This window comes from Leptonychotes weddellii, chromosome 8 (assembly GCF_054177405.1).
Source record: "Leptonychotes weddellii isolate Sample4059 chromosome 8, ASM5417740v2, whole genome shotgun sequence".
Classification (NCBI taxonomy): domain Eukaryota; kingdom Metazoa; phylum Chordata; class Mammalia; order Carnivora; family Phocidae; genus Leptonychotes; species Leptonychotes weddellii.
In genome coordinates, this window is record NC_138376.1 from 76,687,730 (window position 1) to 76,707,737 (window position 20,008).

The following is a 20,008-nucleotide window of genomic DNA, read 5'->3' on the forward strand; positions in this document are numbered from 1 at the left end:
GAGGTCAGTGATTCATCAGTCTTTTTTTTTTTAAGATTTTATTTATTTATTTGTGAGAGAGAGAATGAGAGAGAGCACATGAAAGGGGGGAGGGTCAGAGGGAGAAGCAGACTCCCTGCCGAGCAGGGAGCTCGATGTGGGACTCCATCCAGGGACTCCGGGATCATGACCTGAGCCGAAGGCAGTCGCTTAACCAACTGAGCCACCCAGGCGCCCTCATCAGTCTTATATAATAGCCAGTGCTCATTACATCAGGTGGCCTCCTTATTGTCTATCACCCAGTTACCCCATCCCCCCACCTCCCTCCCTTCCAGCAACCCTCAATTTGTTTCCTATGATTAAGAATCTCTTACGGTTTTTCTCCCTCTCTGGTTTTGTCTTGTTTTATTTTTTCCTCTCTTCCCCTATGATCTTCTGTTCTGTTTCTTAAATTTCACGTATCAGTGAGATCATAAGATAATTGTCTTTCTCTGATTGACTTATTTCACATAGCATTATACCCTCTAGTTCCATCCACGTCATTGCAAATGGCAAGATTTCATTTTTTTGATGGCTGAGTAGTATTCCTTTGTGTATATATATACCACATCTTCTTTATCCATTTGTCTGTCGATGGACATCTGGGTTCTTTCCATAGTTTAGCTATTGTGGACTTTGCTGCTATAAACATTGGCATACATGTGCCCCTTCGGATAACTATGTTTGTATCTTTGGGGTAAATACCCAGTAGGGCAATTGTTGGGTCATAGGGTAGCTGTATTTTCAACTTTTTGAGGAACCTTCATACTGTTTTCCAGAGTGGCTGCACTAGCTTGCATTCCCACCAACAGTGTAAGAGGGTTCCCCTTTCTCTGCATCCTCACCAACATCTGTCATTTCCTGACTTGTTAATTTTATCCATTCTGACTTGTATGAGGTGGTATCTATCGTGGTTTTGATTTGTATTTCCTTGGTGCCAGTGATGTTGAGTATTTTTTCATGTGTCTGTTGGCCATTTGTATGTCTTCTTTGGAGAAATGTCTGCCCAATTTTTGATTGGATTATTAAAGAAAAATATTTTTAAGGGTTTTAAGAAAACTTGCCTAAAAAGAGGTGAAAGTAAACAGTTACTTTTTTTATTTCCCTTTATCTCCTTAGTTAAAACAAAATAATAAACACACAAAAATACACAGCTCATATATAATAGTTAATAGTCCAACTAATAGCATAATAGTTTTAAAAGAAATTCTGCAAAATAATTATATAAGAGGGAATTAAAAGACTTTCTTGAAGTAATAGTCCATATAAGTAATATAAATTCTATTGTATATAATATCAAATTACATTTTTAAGCTGCTTTATGGATTACACTATTGCTATTAAATTGATTTCTGATTTTTTAAAATATCAATTTTCTAACCATCTTTTTAATTACTCTTTCTGGATTAAAACTTAAGAAATTTACCCTCCTAACATCTTTGCATAGCTCTTTGCAAACTCAAAATGTATTTCCATCTATATTTTTATTGATTTTTTTTATTATTATGTTATGTTAATCACCATACATTACATCATTAGTTTTTGATGCAGTGTTCCATGATTCATTGTTTGCGTATAACACCCAGTGCTCCATGCAAATTAAACTCAGTAATATTTGGACACATGGTTTCTCAAATCTATATATTTTTTGGAAACTAATGTTAGGGTGTTAAAGAGTGTGCCATATTTGCAGGAGATTGGCAATTAACCACATTTTAAATTCTGACATAATCAGTGATGCTCCCAATTTACTTTGCAGTTCTTAAGCCATCTTAGAATTATGAAAATTTTCTGACTCTTGGATCTTCAAGATCATTTCACCTATTCCCTATATTTTGAAGAAGAAAAAAACAGAGGTCTGGATTGTGAAGGGATTTGCTCATTCAATCACTTTTTGCCTTTTCTTTTTATTTAGCTGACCTATTTTTTAAAAATCAATATAATTAAAATGTGTGCTCTTGGCCTCAAATAGTTGGTGTTATTTATACTGTTTATATGGTGATTATTCATGTGGCTGCCTTCCCTGTTATCTCAGTTTGATCTGTCCTATTTATATCTTGATATTATTCAAGCATCTGCCTTCCCAATCAGTATGCATTCCTTCTAGGTCTTAAATTGCTAACATTTAAGTACCCATTTCCCAATTTTCCTCACAGTATGTAGTGCATCTGCTTTAAAAGTAATATTATTTGAATGTGTATCTCCATGGTTCTCTCTATGATTTCAAGGGTCCGTTTGTAGAAGGAAAAATCAACCCCTATTTTCTATCCACTGGCAAAAAATATGTTGGAAACAGTAGGAGGTTTGTAAAGTTAAAAGCTTATTTATTTTTATAATAAGAAAGCACATTTACATGCCTGAGCACAACCAATCTTTGTTTAGTGGGACTATGACATTATTTCCTACAACTTGATTTTGGTTTATATAATGCCTTCTAACAGGTAGATATTCTTTATTTTAGACTGCATCAGCAGCTCCCTTTTTCCAAATGCCCAGCACAAGTTTGAGTTGCACGGAATATGATAGATGGAGGAGGAGGAGGTATACAAGAGTAGCTTTCATACCTTTTATAGATGAAGAATTTCAGAGTGCTAGAACTTCAAAAAATTCCAGGACATTCTACAGACAAAATTTTCATTAGTCACATGTTTGTATAGTATTTAGTTTACTTGAAATATTGACAAACCTGCTAGTTTGTATGTTTGGATGAGACTTAGTAACATTAGAGTGAAGAACATTATTGTTACTAGAAATATGGCTCAAAATACTGGAGTCAGTCTATTCATTAAATTAGAATTACCTGTTGCTTCATGGCTGAGGGGATTCAAAAGCAAGTGGGAAGAACAGGAGGTATCTCTCAGTATACAGTAGAGATGGGTCACTACTTCTCTCCTTGGAAAATTCATGCCTTATACTATGTGCTTCCCACACAATCCCCCTTTGGGGAGCTGTGACCTGCTAATTCATTTTTTTCAAGGTGTGTCAGTCAACCAGGTCCATGTGCACATGAGATTTTCTACCTGCATATACCTAGGTCACTAGGATGGCATCCATCAAATTCACACAAAATAAGCTTCAGAATGTTAGTCATACTTCATATCAATATAAAACTTTAAGACTCTTTTTCAAATTGCTTACCATTCAGAAAAAGGAAAGTTGCTGAGAAAATAACCAGAGATTGAAAACAGAGTGGCAGTATTACTTAACAGGAAGCAGTACAGCATAGTGATTAAAAGATGGGGCCTGGATTATGGTCTCCTGTGTCCTAATCCAGCATCCATCACTTACTGACTGTGTAACTGTCCTAAGGCAAGATACTTAGGGTGCTGAACTGGCTCCAAGATCTTGCTGAAGCAGAACACAATAGACTCAGTAAAGCAAGTTATTTGGCCTAAGAATTAAACTGCCTTAGAGACCATGGAGCATAAAGGAGCAAAGCAATTCAACAATGCAGACAACTTAAATGTCAGAGTTATATTCAGAATTAAAATATAAAATATTATAACAATGGGAAATACATTAATTAAAGAAAATATGGTTCAATTACATTTTTGATGACTTTCTATTAATGTTTGTAAAATATTTATCACAATGCCTGATAGTGTGCTCTCAGTAAATGTTGACTATTAGAAGATTTCATTCTTCAGAGTGAGCTCAAATTTAACATGTTTCATATTGATTTAAATTTCTTAAGCTTTAGAGTGCAGAAGTATACATTATGATGTTTGGAAGTGATCTGGAACCGAGGGAATGCAGATCAGAGACACAACTTAGGTGGGGGTTGGGGCCAGTGAGGAATGTCTTCCCAGAAAAAGTGACTATGCCAAAGGCTAATGATATATTAGGGGAGAGAGAAAGTTGCAGATGTGTGTGTCAATGTGTGTGTGTCTTGTTTGCATGTGTATCTGTGGTAGGAACTAGGTTCCTGGGCAGAGGAACATCACTTGGAAGGAACGGTGGCATTTGATTCTGGTTCACTCAGGGAAAGGTAGGTGGTTTAATACGCTGTGGCACTGGGAATATGGGAATGGCAAGAAAGGAACCCGGAGAGAGAGGCTGAAGATAGACTGTGGAGAACTTTGTAAATGGCACGAGGCTTAAAAATTAGGCAGTTATTGAAATATCTTAAGGAATTAAATGACAAGATTGAAGTTGCATTTTAGAAATATTACTTCAGTTGCAGAAGAAAGCCAGAGTAGGGAAAAGTCTGAAAAATCCAGTGCAGATGCATTATTACAGCATGGAAGATGTAGTATTTCTGAACTTAGTCAAGCATGTGGAAAGGTTTACAGTGATGTTCCAGCAGAAATGATGGAGACCAATTAACTGTTAGCTAGAATAATTAAGAAGATCATTAGATAGTTTAATAGTAGAAAAAGCCTCCACTGGGGTATCCATGGGGTTAGGATCTGAAGTTTTGTCTTTAACTGTGTCTTGCTCATCATTTTTATCACTGACTTGGACATAGAAACAAAACTGAATGTGACCATTCACATGGCAAAAGAAAAAGAAACACATTTCCTGTATCTCTGTAGTATTAGTAACTTGTCTTGATGCATTAGAATGTTGAATAAACTAATATTAATAAAGAGTTGATAAGATCAGAATCCAAATAGTCTTCATTAGAAAATTAGACAAGCAATAAATAGATGATATTTATCAGAGACATATATGAAAAACTAAAAAAAAATAGTGCATTAGAAACAGACATTTTTAACAATAAGCTTAAGATGAATCAACATTATGATATTGTATTCTAAAAAGAATCTATTTATATTATGTATACAACGTGAGTTTAGGAAATTGACAGCCGCATTGCATTTTGCTTTGCTTGGACCCACTTGGAATATGGTTAAAAAATTGACCCACAATGAGCTGTAGATACACTGGAGTATTTTCAGAGAAAAAATAACTAGAAAAATGAAAGATCAGAATACTCATGTGATAAGCAAAAGATTTGAAAGTTTTAACCTGGAAAAAAAATACAGTAGGAAAATGGTACCTGTTTTCAAATTCTGGATGATGACCGTATGAAAGTTGGACTTAAGTTTATTCTAATCAGAGCAAATGGGGCGCCTGGGTGGCTCAGATGGTTAAGCGTCTGCCTTCGGCTCAGGTCATGATCTCAGGGTCCTGGGATCGAGTCCCGCATCGGGCTCCCTGCTCCTTGGGAGCCTGCTTCTCCCTCTGCCTTTTTCTCTCGCTCTGTCTCTCATGAATAAAAAAAAAAAAAAAAAAATCTTTAATCAGAGCAAATGGTTAGAAGGGTCAGAGAAGCAGATGATGGATAAATATGGAGAAGAACTTGGTGCTAGAGCTTTCCCAGGAAGTAAGAGAAAACTTTAAATGGCAGCAAATTTGCCATTCCTGGAGACCCATATGTAATAGTAGAAGCAATCTAAGTACCCAAAGGATGGGTAGACCAAATGATTTCTTCATTATGTCATTCTTAGACTTCTCTCTCTATTACACTTACAATAATAGCACAATTTTAGTATACAGTATTTTTATAAATGCTTGCAGATTAATTTAATGGTCTTCTTGAGAAATCTGTTAAAAACATGCAGTAATAAAAAATGGCAAGTATAGAAGTTTTATTTCTTCCCTCTGCCCAAACTTTTATTATGAACTTTAGAAATACACAGAAAATATCAGATGGTAGCATATATGCTCATGTACTTATCACCTTGATTAAATAATTAACATTTTTCCACCTTTGTTTTTATGACACCCAAACACTTCATCATGAATCTCCTAAGAACAAGAGTATTTTCTTATGCAACCACTATAGCATCATTTTGCCTAAGGAAAAAAAGAAATAATTCCCTAATGCCATTTAATATCTAGGGCATTTTTAAAAATAGCCTTTCATATTTACAAAGAAGCATGAAGATTTTATCCTTTGGATAAGGATTTGTACAAAATTAAAGTGAAGAGAACATGTTTTGCATTTATTTAGATAGAAAATAAGATTATAACAGTTGGTGGAAGAAAAACTAGCTTATCTTCTGAGAGAATAACGTGTTACTCATAGCATTGATTTCTTTATTAAATTAAACATCTGTAAAATGCTGATTTTTACCTACTTTAAGAAAGGACCTATTTGAAGTCTCAGAAGTTAGATGTGATGTTGGTTGGCACATCTGTCACAGGTTTATGAGTCATAAAATCCTCAGGAGTAGTTAAAATAGGTCTAAAAGAGAAAAGATTTGGATAGGCTTCAGTAGTTAGCTAATATAAAACTTTTATTTCAGGTCTTGCTTAATATTGCTTTTCTGTGATGGGGAAAGTTTCAGTGTTTGAAGTTTTGTGTAAACAAGGGATTCCTTGCCATTTGTTCTTTCATATCTACAAAACAAGGTTGGGCAAATAGACCTGTGGAAAGGATGGCTATTCTCCTCTGTTTCTTTTCTTCTTTCTTTATCAAGCTTATTATAGAGTGATGAGAACTATTAACTTTTACAATAAGCTTGGAGAAAGAACTGCAGGCATTTTATTGTTTGATATAGAGGTTATGTGAGATGTGGTGGCTCTTTCTGAATTAAAACACACACACAAAAAACAAAACAACTAAACAAAAAAAATAAAGCTGTGAGAATGATTATCACAGCTGATTTCTTTTTTAATTTCAAAAAGCCAAAGGTAAGTATAAGAGAGCGGTGAAGTGTTGCTTGTATCCAGTAGAGAATAGGGAATTTGATGATAATGAGAAAGTAGGCTTTAGGTTCTTGAAAATGCGAAATTGGATGAATCTTGGTGCAAGTCTCAGGAAAGCCCATAATTATAAGTTACTAAGATGCTGCTGTAGGATCATATAGTTCTTCTGTGTTTATTTCTTTGGGATGTACTTTACTCACAAAACATGATCTGTGAACTCCTTAGGGTAGCAATTCTGTCTTCATGTACCACATGCTTATGAAATGCTACATGCAATTCTGACACTTCATAATAAAATTAATAAGTCTAGAAGCACTTTTTATAGGAGGTATGTAGTGCAAACTGAGTATTATTTTTCTCAAGCTATATAAAGAGAAAAAGGCCTGTTCAAAATCATGTGAACAATTATCCTTTGTAGGTTTATGAACAAGTGGACAAAATGCTTTGCCTTTCTATTTTTTATTAGCAATTTTTAAAGCCAAAGATATACTTTTAGGAAAAAAAATAGCTGATTTCTTCCTCAGAGAATCAAATTTATAGGCCCTTATTTTCTACTTCACAAAGAAAATAGATAAAATATGTATTCTTTTAGTGTCCTGCCCAACTTCACATCAGCAGATCACAGGTAATTGCCTTTTGCATCAATGAATAAAGTGTCCTCCTCCCCAGGTTTACCTACCATTTCCTTTGGATTTGATCTTCTCTGGTTCCTGAGCCACCTGGCTTCATCAGTAATACCTTCTTTTCTGCCTTTTACCTTTCTCTTTCTATCGCTCTCTCCCTATTATATAAACATGCGGTCTTTCTCATCATAAAAGAAACAAATGCATAAACACCCTGAGATTTCATAGTATCCTCTAGCTACTCTCCTGTTTTCTGCTACCCCTTAATAATAGTCTAGCTTCATTTTCAAACATATTTTATTCATTTTTTAAAAAGTATAAAATTAATACAGATTCATTGTTAACAATTTAAAATGTACAAACAAGGATCGCCTGGTTGGCTCAGTCGGTTAAGTGTCTGACTCTCGATTTTGGCTGGGGTCATGATCTCAGGGTCATGATCCCAGGATCATGAAATGGAGCCCCGTGTCTGGCTCTGGGCTGGGTGTAAAGACTGCTTAGGATTCTCTCCCTCTCCCTCTGCCACTTCCCACTCTCACTCTCTCTCTCCCCCAAAAATAAGTAAGCAAGTAAATAGATAAATACATAAATAAAATGAACAAATAAGTGAAAAGAAGAAAATTTAACTTAATCAGATGGCTATCATCTGAAATAAACCATACTTAATATTTTGTTATGCATAAGTACATATTGTAACTGCTTATAAAGCATTTTTGTCATCGAATAACTTCTATTGAATTTAAAAATGGCTAGATACCTATTATTTTATTAATTAAATGTACCATAATTTATGTAAATAATTTTCTACCACTGGATGGTTAGAGCATTTCTAATCATATTGTTCTTATGAACAAAGTGAACGTCCTTGAAGCTAAATCACCCACATTTTTCTTCAGGTTACATCCGACAAGTAGAATTAGCAGACTTAAATGTACAATGTTTTTAAAGCCTGATAGATTTAAAGAAAGGTTTTCAAGAAAGTTCATCAATTTATTTTTCTTTTCAGCTGTGCTTTTTCTCTTAACAAATTTAATCTCTAAAAATTCAATTCTTTGTTTTAGTCTTTCCTTTCCTATTTTTGAACATTTTAATATGTTTATTAGTTATTTGCCTATATTACTTATAAATTATTCATATTCATTGCCAATTTTTTCTGTTGCAGTGATCATATTTTTTATTGTTAATATTATTTATATATTGAAGATACTAACTCTTTTGTTAAGATTTTTATTTTTTTATTTGAGAGAGAGAGAGCAAGCACAAGCAGGGGGAGCTGCAGAGGGAGAGGGAGAAGCAGACTCCCTGCTGAGCAGGGAGCCCGATGTGGGGCTCGATCCCAGGACCCTGGGATCATGACCTGAGCTGAAGACAGACGCTTAACTGACTGAGCCACCCAGGCGTCCCTCTCTTTTGTTTTTTAATGATATGTTTATATTTAGTTAATATACTTTCATATATCTTGTCTTTAATCATATTTATGTGTTTGATTATGGATTATTTTTCAAACTTTCAAGTTACATTTAGCAATATTGCCTTTATTTTTACTGCTTGTGCTATCAAACTTAGAAACGCCTTAATGCTTTTATGCAATAGTTTTTTAAAGTAATATTTTATTAAAGGAGGATCTATATATACCAAAGGGCACAATTATACAGTAAAGTCTTAATAATACATATCCAAGCACTGAGGTTAAAAAACAGAACATCACCAGCACCTCAGAAGCACATCATGTACCCTCCCTACCGCCACCACTATTTTTTGAAGTTTTTGAAAAATGAATTCATACAGCAGTATTTTTTTGTGTTTGACTTCTTTCACTCAGTATTTTGTTTATGAGATTCATCTTATATTGTTACATGTGGTTATTGAATACATGATTTTTGATGAACATGCATGCACTTTTTGTTGGGTATATATCCTGGAGTAAAATTTTGGCCACAGGGTTTGTGGATTTTCAATGTTAGAAGACTCTGATGCACAATTTTCAAAGTAGGTTGTACCAGCTTCCAGAGAGACCAGCAATGTATGGGAGGTCTACTTACTTCACATTTTCAACAACACTTGATACTACTCGTCTTTTTCATTATAATCATTTGAGTGTATGTAAAATTGTTTTGAACTGTAATTTTAATTTTTATTGTCCAGATTACTATGAAATTGAACTCTTTTTCGTATGTTTATTGTCTCTTTGGATTTTTTAGGGGGGAGTGATTGTTCAAGTTTTCTACCCACATTTCTTTTTTTTTTTTTTTTTAAAGATTTTATTTATTTATTTGAGAGAGAGAGAATGAGAGAGAGCACATGAGAGGGGGGAGGGTCAGAGGGAGAAGCAGACTCCCTGCCGAGCAGGGAGCCCGATGCGGGACTCGATTCAGGGACTCCAGGATCATGACCTGAGCCGAAGGCAGTCGCTTAACCAACTGAGCCACCCAGACGCCCTCTACCCACATTTCTATTGATTTGCCTGCCATTTTCTTTTTATGAATATTTTAAAGAGATGAATCTCTTAGACACACACACACACACACACATCCTCTGAATTTTTTCTTGAACTGGGAAATTCTTATTTTTAATGTCTGATATATCACATTTCTACCTTACGGTTAATACTTTTTGTCTTTTTTTTTTTTTTTAAGAAATCTTTTCCTAGCCTGCTTTTCTTTTAACAACATTATTGTTTAAATTTCACATTTAGCCATGTGATTGAAATTACTTTTTAAGGTGTGATTATTGAATTGATCCAGACACATTTATTGAAAATACAATTCTTTTTCTTTGACACTATAATATTATCACTTATATGTCAGTGACTATGTAGGTGAAAGTCTGTTTATGGACTGTATGTTCTGTTCTATTTATGTATTTTTGTTGTTGTTTTCTGTTTTTTAAGAGAGAAAGAGCATGAGCAGGGATGGAAGGGGCAGTGGGAGAGGAAGAGAGTGAATCTTTTTTTTTTAATATTTTATTAATTTATTTGACAGAGAGTGACACAGCAAGAGAGGGAATACAAGCAGGGGGAGTGGGAGAGGGAGAAGCAGGCTTCCCGCCGAGCAGGGAGCCCGATGCGGGACTTGATCCCAGGACCCTAGGACCATGACCTGAGCCCAAGGCAGATGCTTAACGACTGAGCCACCCAGGCGCCCCGAAGAGAGAGACTCTTAACCAGGCTCCATGCTCAGCTCCAAGCCCTATGCAGGGCTCAATCTCACCACCCTGAGACCATGACCTACTCCAAAATCAAGAGTTGGACACAACTGACTGAACTACCCAGGCGCCCCTCTATTAGTCTACTTTTATACTAATACCAAAATTGAGTAATTTATAATTGAATTAATTATTACAATTCTTGAAATATGGTAGTGTAAGTCCTCCAGCTTTTGTTTCTCTTAAGATTGCTTTTACTATTTTAGGCCCTTTGCATTTCTGTATGTATTTTAGTCTGCTGTGGTTTTGACTGGGATTGTACTAAACTATAGATCAATTTGTGGAGAATTAACATCTTTAAAATCTTGAGTTCTTTATTTCATAAATGTTTAGTTAGTTCTTATTTTCTCTCAATAATGTTTTATAGTTTTCACCACAATATTTTGCACATCCTTTGTTATATTTCAGAGTATCTCAAGTTTTTTGATGCTATTGAAAATTATACTTTATAATTTTTTTTATTTTGGTTTGTTGTTGATGTGTAGAAATACCATTTATTTTTGTACATTGATCTTAATATCCAATGAAATCTTGCTAAATCCATTCTTTTAATTCTAATGATTTATCTGTATTATTTTTCTACATATATAATCATTTCATCTGAGAATAACCATAATTTTGTTTCTTCCCTTTCAAACCTTATTATATTATATTTATTTATTTTAGTTTCATTACTCATTGCACTAAAGAGGACCTTCACTGCAATGCTAAATAAAAGTGGTCATAGTAAGCTCCTTTATGTCATTACCAGTTTTAAGAGGAAAGATTTCAACATTATACCAGTAAGTATGATGTTTGATGTAGGTTATTTATAGATACTCTGTATCTGCTTTCAAGTTTTCTTCTATTCCTAAATTGCTCAGAGTCTTTTTTTTTTTAAAGATTTTATTTATTTGACAGACAGAGGCACAGAAAGAGAGGGAACACAAGCAGGGGGATTGGGAGAAGCAGCACTCCCGTGGAGCAGGGATCCCGATGCAGGGCTCGATTCCAGGACCCTGGGATCATGACCTGAGCCGAAGACAGACACTTAACGACTGAGCCACCCAGGCGCCCCTAAATTGCTCAGAGTTTTTAATCATGATTTGAAGTTGAAATTTATCAGTGATACTGTCATAACTGTCAAAAGGACTGTTCAGTTTTCTCCATTTTCTGTTAATATTTTAAACTATATAGAATTATTTTTAAATGTTAAGCAATCTTGAATTCCTAAAATAAACCTATTTTTTTCTTTTTAAATTTTTATTTAGATTTCAGTTAGTTAACATACAGTGCAGTTTCAGGTGTACAATGTAGTGATTCAACACTTTCACAGACCACCTGGTGCTCATCACAAGTGTACTCCTTAATCCCCATCACCTATTTCACCCTTCCCCCCACCCATCTGCCCTGTGGTAACCATCAGTTCTCTATAGTTAAGAGTCTGTTTCTTGGTTTACCTCTCTCTCTTCTTTTGTCCCTTTGCTTGTTTGTTTTGTTTCTTAAATTCCACATATCAATGACATCATATGGTATTTGTCTTTCCTTGACTGACTTATTTCCCTTAGCATAATATTCTCTAGCTCTATCCATATCATTGTGAATGGCAAGATTTCATTATTTTTTATGGTTAATATTCCATTGAATACATATATCACATCTTCTTTATCCATTCATTAGTCAGTGGATACTTGGGCTGTTTCCATAATTTGGCTATTATAAATAATGCTGCCATGAATATGGGGGTACATGTATCCCTTTGAATTAATATTTTTGTATTCTTTGGGTAAATACCTAATAGTGCAATTGCTGGATCCTAGGGTAGTTCCATTTTTAACTTTTAGAGGAACCTCCATACCCATTTGGTTTTGATGTATTATTGTCTTTATACATTGCTAGATTCAATTTGCTGTATTTTATTTAGGATTTTTGCATCTATATGTTCATGAGGAGTTGGTGTGTAACTTTTTTTTTTTTTGTAAGTTCTATCTTCTTATTCTTGATTAGACTTGTTAAAGTTTTATACATTTTGATAATATTTCAAATAACCAAAGTTTGGCTTTGTGTGTGTGTTTTCTATGGTATTTTATTTATTATTTATTTCTGCTCTGATCTTTATTATTTTTTTCTTCTATTTCCTTTGGATTTGATTTGTTCTTTTTTCTTTCCTGGCTATATGAGATGGAATCTTAGATCATTGAAATTTAGTCTTCTATTTTTTTAATTTTAATTTTGATTTTTAGTCTTAAATTTTCTTTTAAGCATGGACTTAGTTGTATTCTACAAGTTTTAAGTGCCAAATTTTCAGTTTTATTTTGTTCCCCAATTTTGTAATTTCCATTTTGATTTCATTCTTGACCCATGGAATACTTAGGCATATATTCTTTAATTTCTAAATTTGGGATTTCCAAGTTATCTTTTTATTTATTTCTAGTTTAATATCACTGTGGTGAGGGAATATGCTCTGAATTAATTTAATCTTTTTAAATGTGTTGAGATTTAGGATATGGCCTAGCTTATGATCAATTTTGGTAAAGATACACTTGAAAAGAAAAAAATATTTTGTCATTTTGAGGTACTGTGTTTCATCCTTGTTAATTAGGTCAAATATATTTATTTCGTCTAAATTTTAACTGATTTTTTTTTGTCTGCTTCTTCTATGAGCTACTGAGAGTGGTGTTTTAATGTTTCCCACTATGATCTGTATCTCCTCCAATTCTGTCAATATGTTGGAGGGTTTGTTTTTTATTATTATTATTAGTGTATGTTGAGTCTGAATTTTATCATTCTTGTGTATTGACTTCTTTATCATTATGATATACACCCTTTATTCCCTTCAAGTCTACTTTATCTAACATTGGAATAGCTTCACCAGCTTTTATTTGGCTAGTGTGGTTTTAGAACAAGTCTCTGCCTTTTTCCTTATTTTTCACTATTTCTCTTGCAGGTAGCTTACAGTTTTGTGCCTTTTTATCCTGTTGGGTAATCTTAAACTTTAAAATGTGAACCTATTTCATTTACCTTTAATATAATTACTGATACCTTTGTTTTAGATCACTTATACCACTAGTTCTTTTAGTGTTTTCTCTATTTTACTTATGTTTCTCATTCTTTTTGAACAAATAAACTATTTTTATTATGCCACCCTTCCTCTGTTAAATTTTTGATCATATGCTATTTCATTATTTTAGTCTTTATCTTAGGAATTTAAATATGCATTGTTGCATTATTTATTACAGTCTAGAATAATTATCTTTACCTTCCTACCAATATTGCTAGAACATTAACATTCTTTAATTTTATTTATGCTTTCTTCAACTTTTGTGTTGTTATTAGAATATACTTTGATTTAAACACATTACAGACTTCATAAGATGTTACTGTTCTTGCTCGTTCAGTTAAAATTTATTGATATTCACCCACATATTTACCCTTTCTTTATACTTCATACATTTAAGCAGTGTAGTGGTTCCCTCTGGAATAATTTTTCCTCTGCCTAAAGAACTCATTTGTTTAATATTTGTTTTAGTGGAGGTTTATTCATGATAAATTCTCTCAATTTTGTTATCTTCATTGTTATGATTAAACACCATTGGCAAAAGATATTTGTGTCTCTCCTATATATATAATGAAGTAAAAATGAAACTCTATGTTTTAATAAGTAATTTTTATTTCTAATTACATTTATTAAAATCTCCAGAATAGTAGTAAAAGTGGATATTGTAGACATTCTTATCTTTTTCCTGACATTACTGGGACTTCCTTTCTATTTTACTCTTAAATATAACATTTACTATTAATATGTAATTTTTTTTTAAGATTTTATTTATTTATTTGACACAGAGAGAGAGGAATCACAAGTAGGCAGAGTGGCAGGGAGCGGCAGAGGGAGAAACAGGCTCCCCACTGAGCAAGGAGCCCGATGTGGGACTCGATCCCAGGACCCTGGGATCATGACCTGAGCCGAAGGCAGATGCTTAACGACTGAGCCACCCAGGCGCCCCTAATATGTGATTTTTATCTTAGTAAAGTTTCATTATGACTCCATTATTTTTTCTAAAAATATTTTCTTAATCAAGAATAATTAGTGATATCTGTCAGGTGTCTTTATACCATCTAATATGGTGATTGTACTTTTTTCTTCTTTGATCAATTACTATGTTAGATGTTACTAACTTTCCAAAATTTTAAACAGAATTACAAAAGCTCTGTTTGTTTCCCATGTAAGCTTAAGGCACCCACCCAATATTTTTTGGAAAGTAATTCTTTACTAAATTCTTTTACCTCCCTGTCCATACTTGCCCCCCACAAATCAGGAGTAGTGATCTCTCTTTTTCTTTTTCTTTTTTTCTTTCTTTCTTTCTTTTTTTTTTTTTTTGAGTTAACATGGCTGAAAGGTGTTATAGAAGATATTGTGCCTTGAAAACTTGCATTATCTGGACATTTTTGATTTTTATATACAAAATTTTAAATTCTGGCTTTGGATCAATAAAAATTAATTATTTATTTTACTAAGATAAATATGTGTTATCTTGAGGAATTACAAAGATTTCCTTAAATATTCAAACCAGTAATAAATATGTAAACTTGAATTTGAATTATTTATTTTCAAGAGAGATAAAGAATAGGAATATTTTAGGGGCGCCTGGGTGGCTCAGATGGTTAAGCGTCTGCCTTCCGCTCAGGTCATGATCCCGGAGTCCTGGGATCGAGTCCCGCATCGGGCTTCCTGCTCTGCGGGAAGTCTGCTTCTCCCTCTGCCTCTCTCTCTCTCTCTCTCATGAATAAATAAATAAAATCTTTAAAAAAAAAAAGAATAGGAATATTTTAACCCACTATCATCAAATATTGATCATTTTTGTATCCTTCTTTTGTATTTATATCACATAGAAACTCTAATTTGAACTGAGGAAAGTAGAAGATTAGTTTTTCATTTTATTTTGCCATTAAGAAACAACTTCAGGTTTGTATTTCTATAATTGACTATTTCTAATTAACTTTAAGAAGTACTTTATAATTGCTCAATTATTTTTCTGTTCCATATGTAGGATCTTACATTTCTAATTACATATTATTATTAAAGTCATTATGTCTCGCCTTTAGGAGGTTTTGTGTATTTTACCTGAATGAAACTTTGAAGAAAAATACTAGTTTGTAGTAGAATAAGCAAGGGCTTTGAAGTTTTTGCATGAACAGATTGTAATGTTGGCTCTATCATTTGACAGTTATATGATCTTTGGCCAAAAGAACTCTTTCCTATAAAACACTACTACTTGTGATTACTTTGAAGATTCACTGAAACCTTAGAACACTTATGGGGTTCTTACTCTATGGTAGCCACCGATCTAAGTGCTTTATTATGAGATAACATTTAATTTTTATAACAACTCTATGTAGTCATCTTCATTATCATCCTTTTTTTAGAGATGAAGAAATTTAGGCTGAGGATTTAAGCAACTGACCAAATTTACGTGGATGGCAAATGGCAGATACAGAATGTAAACCCAGTTTGGCTTCAGAGGCTAGGCTCATACCACTATTCTCCTCCATATATACAAGACATCTAATTTGGTTCTTGATACCAATTAGACATGTAAATATTTATTGTTCTGCTTAGCCTAAGTCTCCAAAGATTTTAAATGTATTCAAAGTACTATTTCACAATAAGTTGCTTGCTCTGGTAATTATACCATCAATTTAGATGAAAGAATAAGAGAAATATTTCAAACTAATATGGTGTCAAATAACAAATTTTCTAATTCTTCCTGAATATAAATTTGTCTGAGTACTGTGGTATTTTCTTGAGTCCTAATTCCTCATATTTAGAGGAATTACTACCATACCATGGCTTCTTACTAATTTAAAATTGTTACCATACCATGGCTTCTTTTTTTTTTTTTTAAAGATTTTATTTATTTATTTGAGAGAGAGAATGAGATAGAGAGAGCATGAGAGGGAGGAGGGTCAGAGGGAGAAGCAGACTCCCTGCCGAGCAGGGAGCCCGATGCGGGACTCGATCCCAGGACTCCAGGATCATGACCTGAGCCGAAGGCAGTCGCTTAACCAACTGAGCCACCCAGGCGCCCCATACCATGGCTTCTTACTAATTTAGAATAGGTAGTTTGCTGATTGTATAGTCACCTGACATTTATGTGTCAGAAGACTTTAGATGAGGTATGAATTGCAAACTGTGGAAATGGCTTATTCAAGGGAGTTTAATTTGTGAATGACTGTGCTGAGAGTACATGGAATGAAATCTGAAAGGGAAAAAGATAAATGCTCTCTATTGTTAAAGTAGTACTAGTTTTCCAAGGACAGAGGTTGGACAGTGTCAAATATCAGATGCTTCCACTTTCATTCCATTTACCAGAGTAACAATAAAGAAAAGATTCTGTTGGAGACAAAGGTCCCATAGGTCACTCAGAACTGAATAGAGAGAATATTAAGAAGAAGCAAGGCTGGGACAAGAATGAGGAAACTGAACTAAGACATAATTGGTAAAAGTGACAGATGGAAAGGACGTGTTTTTGAATTGTACTCTACATTTTATGGCCTAAATTATATACTTCCTTGTTATTCACTGATTAAGGGATTTGCACTGTTTGGGAAAGTTATCTTTCACAAATGTCCAAGTATCTTCTAAAAAAAAAAAACTGAGAGTAGAACAAATAGAGAAATGGCTACTTTGCTGTCTTTTCTTACAAGCTCATTTGTTAGAATTTGCAAGTGAATTTGTATTTTGGGCTTTTAACACAATAAGTGCCGTAGAAATTATGCTAGAGATTTCTGATTTCTCAATTAACAGAGACAAATTTAATATAATTTCCCTGATGCTTAACTTCATAGCTTTATATCAGTATAGAGGACTGATTATTCTGGAACTGTGCAAAAGTTTGAGGGATAATGCTCGGTACTTAAGGCAAGATCTATATATACCTAGGCTCTAAAAGAAGGAATTACTAAAAGAAAAAAAGCAAAATCATATTTAAATCATGTTAAATTATGGTAACAATAGCAAAGAAATTTTTACGATATGGATTTATCTAGAAGGGCACATCTCGAATATTCAAGTTCATAGAAAAAGTAAGCACAAACTCCATGTACTTAAGCAAATCACACATACATATGTGTGCGCACACACACATAAATGCACATGTACATAAAAGTAAAGAAAACTATACATTTTCTCTATCTTCTAAGAACTGTATGATTATTCTTTCTTTTTGCCAGGGGGCATTTTTGAATATGTGGAATCTGGCCCAATGGGAGCTGAAGAACTTGCATTCAGATTTGCCGTGAATACAATCAACAGAAATAGAACGTTGTTGCCCAATACCACCCTGACTTATGACACCCAGAAGATAAACCTCTATGACAGTTTTGAAGCATCCAAGAAAGGTAATTGACAAATATTTAACATTACATTTTCTGGAATTCAAATTTCCAGGTATTCTTGAGAGATTTCTTAATTCCAAATGTAATTAATAAGTCATTAGGAATATTTTCATGCAAATGTTTCTTTTCAAAATGCACGTAAATTTTATCAGGGAAGGTAAGGTGATATGATTACCTATTACAAAAAAAATGCTTATAACATGAAATGCAAAAAAAAAACACCATGAAATGCAATTAGGTCTATGACTGTTGCGAAATTGTTTTTTCCCCAATAATTCTGTTTTCTTATTTAATTATTCCTATTTTTAAGAACCCACTAAATAAAATTATACATCAGTAGATTTTACCAAGTTTTGGAATCCATTCTTACATTTTTATTTCTATTATCTGTCACTTCCACTACATTATTACTGTTGTCTCAGTTTACTGACTACCTTGAAAGTCCTGTAGTTCCAAGTGAGTTCACAATGTCAGACTAATCTTAAAACTTTATTGGAAATTTTCAACAACCTTTCATTTATGTGAACTCCATGCTCATTTTTAAGCTAGTTGATGTTTCTTCTTGTAACTGAAAATAAATGGCTAATGATATGAAAATTGAATTATAGGAAGTTATAATACTTTATAAATTTTGTTATTTCTTTTATTATGTTGTGAAACTGTATTTTTCATGATAAGAATAGAAACATAACTTTGTGGAATATGACTTTAACATTTATAAAGTAAGGAAGGTAATAGAGAACTATTATCAAGGCATTATTTTAACCAAACAACAATCTCGGTAGTAAATGTATTTTGTGTTTCCATAGTCCTTGTCTAAGTGGGTGATCTTTCCTTTTGCATAGTTAGCATTCATCTAACAGGAATTAAATTTCATAATATAGATTTTTCTCAAAGGAATGGGCTTACAAAGCATTTGTTCTAAATTCATATTTTTAAAACAATATTTACTTTTCTGTAATGCTAATATTGTTTTATTAGCTACCGTACTTGATAGAAATGTACATAATTACTTATAATTCTAACTTGGTCTAGATTTCTTCTAATTTCATTAATATTAATGGCAACTGATAAGGTACAATATTCCATAAGATGAAAGTACCCTTTTTATCCCCCAGCTAACTAGTGTTTATCAAGGCCTATATTCTGCCTGCCCTTTGAATTCATATCTTTATGAATACGAGTAAGTTTCCACATTTCAGAACCATGTCAGGGTGATGAAAGGTTTTAAAGCCTGGAAAAAAAGGGTAAAGGTTATTGTGAAATACTACATTTGTCATCATAATTGCAAAATAAGTCATTAACTGCAAGACAAGTGCATTTGATTAGTGACATAGTTCATGATTATTTCCATTAGGAAGAAGAAGCTCTGTCTCAAATGAAATCATTTAGACCAAAGAATGTGGAATATGAGTGAAGTATAAAAAAATATTAATAGGTTTCTTAATGATGAATTCAAAGGAGCAATGTTAAAAAAAAAAAAGACTAGCATGTTCTTTTTAAAATTTTTAAAAAAGATTTTTATTTATTTATTTATTTATTTATTTGAGAGCAAGAGCACGCGGGAGCACTAGCGGGGTGGGGGCAGCGGCAGAGGGAGAGGGAGAAACAGATTCCTTGCTGAGCAGAAAGCCTGACTCGGGACTGTATCCCAGGACCTGAGCCAAAGATAGACACTTGACAGACTGAGCCACCCAGGTGCTCCCAGACTAGCCTCTTCTAACAACAAACAGGTTACTATCTTGGGAATTATAAGGTATTAAACTCATTTGGGTTCCAAAATATTAAAAGAGGTTCACAAATTTTGTCACCCACTAAAATCCATTGAGAATCAAATTCATTAACTGACATTTGCCTGAAGGTAGGGAAAGCTCAAATAAGCCTAATAAGTAACTTTCTCTGTGAGATATTGAAAGGGTAAAAGTCATGGTTTGGGTCTTACCTTGTGAAGCTCTTGCTTCCTGGGCTATTATTGGTTGGAGGCCATAGCAGTGATGCGGGAGAGCTAGGTTCTTGTCCCATGGAGTCGAAGAATGAATCTTGCGGACAAAGGAGAGAGTAAAGCGATAGACATTTATTAAGCAAGATACAGAAAAAGATCTCAGAAGTGAGAGGGGTCCCAATAGGGTTGC

The 20,008-nt window shown here is 33.6% G+C and overlaps 1 protein-coding gene across 7 annotated transcripts in view; it reads left to right on the forward strand.

Moving 5' to 3' along the window:
• GRIK2 (glutamate ionotropic receptor kainate type subunit 2) overlaps window positions 1-20,008 on the forward strand; it is a 647,288-nt gene that overhangs the window by 229,131 nt on the left and 398,149 nt on the right. For all 7 annotated transcript variants that reach the window (XM_081828716.1, XM_081828715.1, XM_081828720.1 and 4 more), the window contains exon 3: window positions 17,712-17,879. In XM_081828716.1, coding sequence (XP_081684842.1) covers window positions 17,712-17,879 — 168 coding nt within the window. The remainder of the gene's footprint in view (window positions 1-17,711; window positions 17,880-20,008) is intronic.